This window comes from Phyllosticta citriasiana, assembly GCF_038021145.1.
Source record: "Phyllosticta citriasiana strain CBS 120426 chromosome Unknown IWZ02scaffold_14, whole genome shotgun sequence".
Classification (NCBI taxonomy): Eukaryota; Fungi; Ascomycota; class Dothideomycetes; order Botryosphaeriales; family Phyllostictaceae; genus Phyllosticta; species Phyllosticta citriasiana.
The window spans coordinates 811,437-819,157 of NW_027117291.1; the positions used below are offsets into that span (position 1 = coordinate 811,437).

Below are 7,721 nucleotides of genomic sequence, written 5' to 3' on the forward strand. Positions count from 1 at the left end.
TGCCTGCCTGCCTGTCTCCTTCCTACCCGCCTGGTCTGGTCTGGTCTGGTCTGGTCAGGTCAGACACACATACGATGATGCCAGCCAACAGCAAGTTTTCGCCCGCTGGCTGGCGTTAGGTGCTCCAGTAGCACGCGTGAGGCCCGCACGCACGCGCGCCGACGTCACCGTGCAGCTGGGGAGCCATGGATGTGCGGCAGGGGTGAGTGGGCCGGCTCAATCCATGCACGTCAAGCAGCCCCCGGAAAAAATAAAAAAATAAAAAAAAAACAAAAAAAAGTCGTCGCAAACCGCTCGTCTTGCTTGCGTGCGAGCCAGTAACTACCTAGGTAGCAGCAGGATCGCCCGGCCCGTCCAAACTGCCAAACTAGTTTGGCTGCGCGCGATGGCTGATGGGTGGCTGGGATCAAGGCAATGAGGGGATCTTGTAGTTTGGATGTGTTGCTGCCACCTGACTCGTTGGGCGATTTGCGACAGCCGTACTGGCTTGTTGTGGAGATGCGTGGGACGTTGTCGAGGGCTTTGCCCCTGTCGCCGGTTGGTAGGGGGTGTTTCTCTTGCGTTGCACACTGCGTCATTGCGACCACTTTCGCTACGGGTCCGGGTAGCTGCGACAACTACGACAAAAATCTTGCAAAACTCCATGAAATTCGGGCTACGTGTAGCGTGCGCTGCCTTGTTTTCCTGTCCAACGGAGAATGCAGAAATGAGACGGACTGAGGCGAGAGCAGAGCGCAAGACGGAAGAAATGGTAGGTTGGTGGTACATTCAAAGAGAGGGTATAAATGAGTAAGCTCGAGGCCCCGCAACTTTTAGAGCGTCATGAAAACAAGAAGAAAGGAGGAGAAATTCTCGCAGAAACAATAGATGGACCTCCCGACATGAGAATCATGCAATGCTGAAAGGAAAAAGTAAGAAAACTTATTCCCCGCTCGCCCCTGATTACAAAAGTATTACAGCAATTACAACGCAGCAATGAGCTCGCCGCCCTTCTCGGCGGCAACCATGATGCCAAACTGCGGGTTGACCGTCAGCGGCGCGACGACGCTGCCGTCGACGACGTGCACGTTGTCGGTGCCCTTGACCTTGAGCGCCTCGGCATCGACGCACGACCCAATGCGGCAACTGGAGCTCCAGTGGTTGACCTGGCCCCTGGCGTACTTGGACGGGGTCGTGATGTAGTTGACGATCTCCTGCTTCGTCGCATTGGCGGGGATGTTCAGTGGCGTCAGGCCCGAGCCGGGCAGCGCCTGGAAAATGTCGTAGATGAATTGCGCAATGTCGCTGGCGTCGCGGCCCGCGGCGTCGCTGTAGTAGACATCGTCCGAGGGTCCGGCCACGCCCTTGGCGTCGACTTGCACACGTCCCGACGAGAGCAGACCGCTCGTGCCGTACAAGTTGAGCGTAATGGTCCGGTCGTCCATGTATTCGCCGTGGCCAGCGCTGTCAATGGTGCCTTGGACACCCGTCGCCGGCGTGCCGTCCGTGTGCGGGATCGTGGTCCAGAAGACAGAGGTCTGCGAGGCAAAGGTGTAGGGACCGCTCTTCGAGTTGAGGTACATGAGGGCGTCCGACGTGATGGGAGCCTTGAGGGAGTAAGTGTACGAGCCGATACTGGGACCAGTGAGTTCGATGAAGGTGTTGGGGTTGTCGAAGAGACCGTCGCCGACGGCCGTGTTGTTGATCCAGGCGGAGGAGCTCAGGGATTCAGGGAGGAGCTTGTTGGACTCGAGCTGCGAGAGAGTGGCCGGATCACCAATACCACTCATCATCAGCATCTGTGGCGATTGGATCGCACCTCCGCTGAGAACCACGCGGCCGGTGGAAGAAAGAGGAATCGTCACTGTGGTGCCGTTGAACTTGGCCACAACGCCGGTGGCCTTGGAGCCGGTCCTCTCGACGCGCTGGACGCGGACACCGCTTTGGAGCTTGAAGTTTGAGCGGCCGAGAGAGCTTTGCAGATAAGTGGTGACAGGACCTCCGCGTTGACCGTTGTTGTAATCGTACGCGGGCCGGCCAAAGACCTTGGTCTTGTCATGGGGCTTATCGTTGATGACAACGTTGGAGTAGCCAGCATTGTCGACGAGCCACTTTTTGGCGGCCTCGTAACCCGTCTGGAGATAGAAGTTGCCGTCGGCAGAATAATTAGTGACAGACTTTTGTCTGCTCAAAAGGCGCTTGGTTGCGGCCTCGAGATCCGAGTTCTTCCATCCGTCGGGGTGGTAGGTGTCCCAGTCTGAAGAAGGGGGCTGGAAGAAGAGTCCAGCATTGATTGCACTGGAACCGCCAATGGTGCAGCCCCCAAAGGCGGTGGTTTCGTCGCTTGCGCACGTCAAGTCGCCGGGGTCCTCAAAGATACTCTTGTCTGTCGTGGTTCATGAGCGGGATTGGATCAAGGTTGAAGGTTGTTTAAAGAAGCTTACAAAGACCCGGGATGTCAACACGACTCATGCTGGTGCCCGCAAGCCAATCAGGCTTTTGACTGCCGCCAGTGATGCCATATGACTTGCCCCCGCCTTCGAGCAAGAGCGTCTTCTTTCCGGCTTCACTCAGCCTGTCGGCCACGATGATACCAGCGGGCCCTGCTCCGACGACGATGGCGTCCCATTCCTGCTGTGTCCAGTCTTGCTCTCCAAGCGCAATGGTAAGAGGGGCGGCGAGGACGGAACAGGAGAAAAGGGCGACGAGGGGGATGTGTATTAACCTCATCGTGAAGTATTAGGAGTACAATAGAAGGAAAGAGACGGGAGGATTAGTTCATGAGACTGACAGGGAATCTCTCTCCGCGTAGTAGAGATTCATATATGCAGAGAAGCAAAAGAACCAAAGAAGACTCCGCCACAAGGCTGAACGGGATATCTCTCGTGAGGAAAACAAAAAACAGAGCATCAGTCGAGCGCGACTGCTCTTGGGCCACAAGGCTGGTCATTCCGCAGCATTGTATCTGGTGATCCCTGCTCTGCACAGATGTAGTCATCAAATAGGAACGGCCGTGGGCAATTTCCCTGTCGAGGAAGACGGGAAGCCGTCCCAGCGCGGCCATAGGCCATTGCAAGGCCAAGAGGGGTGGTCAGTGTCGATCAGGTCGATGGCAAGAATGACAGCAGCGGGACAAGAAAAGGGCGACGACGGCGTTGCCGTCTCGCATGGTTGGTGTTGGGCGTTTGGCATGGTGATGGTGTAGGGCCGGAGAAAAAAAAGGCGACTTAGGTAGCCGACCACATGCAGCCCGCCAACACGAGGGACCCTAGATCTCCAGGGCTATTTCCAGCAAGGAGCCATGTTCAACATGAGCTTGAAACCCCGCGTCTTCTGCTCTTCGAGAACAAGCGCAAGGGGAGCACGAGAGGAGTGACGTCTGTAATCGGAAGGGCGAGGCAAACAGGGGGCGCGGAGCCCGTGCCAATACGATTCGGATGGCTTGGCAAACCCTTGAGCTGAAGAATGCGGTGCAGGCCGAGCGAGTCTTTTCCAGCTGTCATCGGCCCTCGCTAGGAAGCCATCAGGGCAACATGGTGCTCAGGCTAAGGAACCAGCGTCTGCGAATTTGCACGCGCGAGCCGTGTCTACTTGAACCGACGCTGCCCCGGGTCGTCTTGGTCGCATGCAAAGGCCTCCCGTCGTCGCGCCGAAGCCGTTGGCAGTCTTTGGTCAAACCCCGGAGTCCAGCTTCTTCTTCATTCATTGCTGCAGCGAATATGCCGTCTCAGCTGCAACCGAAACACCCAGACACCGCCCCTTCACCACGGCCAATCATCCGTCGAGAGGCAAAGAGCCATCTTGTTCTCGGTCTCGCGGGAGCGCCGCCAGCATGCTTACGCTCGCTAGGTCTATGAGTTACGTACGATCCGAAACGCACCTTCGATGCAAGGGAATCATTCAAAGCAACGCAAGCCAACCACAAGAACCCCAAGGAAATGGAAAAAAAAAAAAAAAAAAAAATTTGCTTCTCAACACACCGCCACTACTTTTGCCCGTACACTACCCACATCGTATAGTACGCGTGCACCTTGGGATTTCTCACGGCCTTTCTCGCCTCGGCGCACAAGACTTCAGCCTCGTCCCGAGTCCATCCAAGGCCCTTGGTGATTGGCCCGTTCAATCCCATGTTGAAAGCATCGATGACGGCGGCCTGCATGTATAGCCCGGCGGTTCGCAGCAGGTTGTTCTTGGCCCACGGCCCAATGGGCACTTTGATCTCGTGCGTGGTGATATTCCGGAAGCCCGCGGCGCGAAGCTTCTCGGGAATCTTGCCACCGACGTGAAAGTCGCTGCCAAATTCTTTGAGGCCATCGCGCACCGCTGCCGTGTACTTGAGGTACGCCCAGTCGGGCGGGATACTGTTATCATCCGTCTTGGGGACAAAGTCGAGCTCTTGTATCTCAATGTAGCCTTGGGGGGTTAACCAGCTAAAGAAGAGGTTGTCAGAGTCGCGCGTTGGCAGCGAAGAGGACGTTTCTTACTGGAGTGCGCTTGCGAGAACCTTGGACCAGTCTTTGATGGCTGGCGCCATGGCGCGCAGATGGATGAGGTCAAAGGGAGCAGAATAGACCCATTCGCTCTCTATGTCGTCGACCAGGAATCTGACTGGCGCGCTTCCCGCATCAGCATCGCCTACGCTCTACAAGTTTGGACGTTCAGGTACGGTCGACTCCTTACCATTTGGTGGTACGAAGCTGGGCTGAATGGGGCTGAGGTCCACGCCCACGATCTCGGCGCTGGGGTAGGTATCCCCCATGTCGACCGCCCAGATACCCGTACCCGTACCCTTTTGCGCCGTCAGCACGTTCGCACGCTTCAAGTCGACGACTGCCGTACCAGATCCAAGACGCGACTCGGGTCGCTGCCAATTGGGGCCAAGTGGAGCTTGTCGCCGCACACCGCCACGGTCATGGCGTGCTTCATGTCCTCCCTGTCCTGCTCCTGCTCGTCATTGGGAAAGATGTAGCGCCCCTCGCAAAACTTGTGGTAGCGGCGGCCATTTTCAAAGTTGTAGTCGCGGACCGAGGAGCTGACGCTCGTCGTCATGCTGCCATTGTCGTCGCTGTTGTAGCCTGACTCGGTGTCGCTGAAATCCTCGTGCGCTTCGATCTCGGTGCGCGCCTGGGCAGCGGCTTCGGCGACGTCCTGGGGCGATGCGGCGCCGCCTGGAGATCCAAAGCTGGACTGGGAGCGCGGAGAGGAGCCAGGCTGGGCTGCCATTGTTGTTGTGTTTCGAGGGGTCGGATCGGATGGTATGCGCGTGGTCGTCAACGAGACCCACGGTAGCTGCGAGCTGCTGCCGGTACCCGGTATCCGGACAGTGAAGGTACAAGGTCAAGGTGACAAGGCCGGGGCAGACGCAGCAGAGGCAGAGACATTCTTTAAGTCCGGGCGGGAGTGCGGCGCGGGGGAAGGGTGAATCAGAAGGTACCTATATAAGCGGGTCTGCTGCGTATCCAATGTAAGCTGGATGCAGGAGCGTCGGTCCGGCCCTGATCAGGGCAAAAGTCGCCGACACCGCGCCGCTTCGGTCCACGTCTCCGTCTGCCACTTCACCACATGGCCTGCTTGAAGAAAAAAAAAACATGTGGATATCCGACGGCGATCCAGATTCGTTTAATAACTATGTCGTTGACCGCCGGTGGCAACCGCCGCTCGCTTACCTCGCCGCGCAATCGCCAAAAACCCAAATGATCCATCGCGAGAGAGAGAGAGAGAGAGAGACACACACACACACACACAAAAAGAAAGGAGCCCAATTGTACCAGCACCACACCACCATGTCAAATATCCTCGCTCTCGCCCCCGGGTTTGCACCTATCCGAAGCCCCGGGTCACGCTTCACCCAGGCTCGTTGTGCATCGACTGCCTTGGCGACGTGCGCCCTCGACTGTCGTGCTCACCCACCGACGCACTCGAGCCCATGTACGCCGGCTGAGTGCCCACGCCCTTCTCCACGTCCATCATGGCGTCCTTGGTCCTCAGCAGCTCGACCTCGTTCGTCTGTGGCGTCCAGGACCCGTCCGCTTGCTGAGACGTATCCATGCCCAGCCGCGCCAGGATGCGCGCCGTCTTTGCTCGCTGCTTCTCGCGCACCTGGTGCGACGGGTTCTTGGTCGGGTCGTTGGCCTCGTCGCCGTCTTGCCCCGGGTTCGCCATTTCGTACTCGAGCGTCTTGATCAAGAGGTAAAACGCAATGGCCAGCACTGCGCCGCACGCCGGAGCCACCCAGTAGATCCAATGATTCGAGTCCCACGTGTTTGTCACGACCGCTGGTCCCAGGCTGCGGGCGGGATTCAGACTTCCTCCGGTGTAATACACGCCCGCGAGCTCAGCCACAAACAGCGCGAGCCCGATTCCCACGGGGGCGATGAACGTAGCCTTGTGCTTTTCTTTGGCCAGCATCAAGATGCTGCACACCCCCCTCGTCAGTACCACGCCACCAGCTAGACAGAGCGGGACCAAAACCTACGTAAAAATCAGCTCGGCCGTCATGACCATCTCGATCATGAAGCCCTGGGCGATCGACGTGCCATCGCTGAGCGTCGTCTGCACATTGAGCGGAGCTGGGAAAATGCCCAGAACCATCCCGGACGCGGCAATTCCTCCCAGGATTTGGGCGATAAACAGCCAAAGTGCGCGCCACGCCCCGAACGCCCGTGTCACCCAAAGCGCCAGCGTCACCTGCAGTGCAACATTAATCAGCGTCTCATCAGCTTCAGACGGAGTCTCCATTATGTGTGTTTGTGTGTGTGTGTGTGTGGAGGGGCCGCTGCCCACTTACCGCAGGGTTGAAAAGGCCGCCAGAAATGCGGAAGAAGATCCACACGTTGACCATGAGGCTAAAGCCAAAACAGAGTGCAATGTAGAGGAAATCGGTCGGATCCCATGGCGGATCCCCCTCGACTTGATTCGATTCTGCCGGAGTCGAGGCCCTGGCTTTGGCCACTTGAGTGCCTGAAAAGGCAAAGAAGAGGAACATTGTCGTGCCGACAAATTCCCCAAGGCTGGCTACAAAGTGGTTTTTGCAATTTGTATTCATCCACATGGTCCAAGGCAGCCTCATGGGCAGCATGTCGTTGTCTTTTTCTCGGTAACGCGGCGGCGGCGGACTGTCGCCTCCGCCATCCTTGTGGCCCAGTGGTATCCAGCGCGAGCTTCTCCACGAGTCTCTGCCCGGGTTCTGCCTGGAAGAGCCGTCGGCGTACAAGCTCGCAGCCCTTTCTTGCTTTGCGCGCTCTTTCATGTCATAAAATGACAGGGGCTGTCCATTGTGATTGAGTCGGCTCAGGTACTTTGCCAGGGCAGGCTCGATGAAAGGATCATACTGAGCGCTCGTGCGTACGTCTTTCACAGATGATTCAGGCTCCTTCCTGAGATTGCCATTCGTCGAATCTCCGGGATTGATGGTTGTGCCATTGGAGTTTGATCTCGGGCGTCCAAGGCCTGGATTCAGCCTCGCTTGGTCGGGACGAGGAGGTCGCGCATCTTCCTGCCTATGTGTTCCTCCATCTTTGAAGATTCTCAAGTTTGTGGGTCGTTGGGGCGTGGTGCGATTGTTGTCCCACGGCGGCCTGGGCTCGTGCGCCCTGCCATTCCCGGGCCAATTTTGGTGTTTCCCATTGAGTTGCTCCCTTGCTCTTGAGCGAGGAGGAATCGGTCGTTCGGCTGATTGGGGGCCTTCAGATGACGAACCAAAGACGAACTTGGATGCTATCGGAGAGCTGGGCAACGAGTTG

At 57.5% G+C, this 7,721-nt stretch overlaps 3 protein-coding genes across 3 annotated transcripts; all 3 read right to left on the reverse strand.

The window, feature by feature from the left end:
• Positions 1 to 865: 865 nt before the first annotated feature.
• On the reverse strand, positions 866 to 2,965 carry IWZ02DRAFT_82194 (cellobiose dehydrogenase-like protein). The gene is made up of 2 exons (XM_066771269.1): positions 2,424 to 2,965; positions 866 to 2,365 (listed from the first exon to the last, which is right to left on the reverse strand). The coding sequence occupies exons 1-2, from the start codon at positions 2,707 to 2,709 to the stop codon at positions 963 to 965; spliced, it is 1,689 nt and encodes a 562-aa protein (XP_066619398.1). The 5' UTR covers positions 2,710 to 2,965; the 3' UTR covers positions 866 to 962.
• A 935-nt stretch (positions 2,966 to 3,900) lies between these two features.
• IWZ02DRAFT_82200 (S-adenosyl-L-methionine-dependent methyltransferase) lies at positions 3,901 to 5,384 on the reverse strand. Its single transcript, XM_066771270.1, has 4 exons — positions 4,819 to 5,384; positions 4,660 to 4,768; positions 4,464 to 4,587; positions 3,901 to 4,409 (listed from the first exon to the last, which is right to left on the reverse strand). The coding sequence occupies exons 1-4, from the start codon at positions 5,200 to 5,202 to the stop codon at positions 3,965 to 3,967; spliced, it is 1,062 nt and encodes a 353-aa protein (XP_066619399.1). The 5' UTR covers positions 5,203 to 5,384; the 3' UTR covers positions 3,901 to 3,964.
• Positions 5,385 to 6,087: 703 nt separating this feature from the next.
• On the reverse strand, positions 6,088 to 7,048 carry IWZ02DRAFT_358693 (aquaporin-like protein; the record flags this gene model as incomplete). Its single annotated transcript, XM_066764321.1, has 3 exons — positions 6,088 to 6,394; positions 6,455 to 6,666; positions 6,767 to 7,048. Coding segments are annotated over 3 exons (801 nt in total), but the record flags the coding sequence as incomplete, so codon positions are not given.
• Between the last annotated feature and the right edge of the window lie 673 nt (positions 7,049 to 7,721).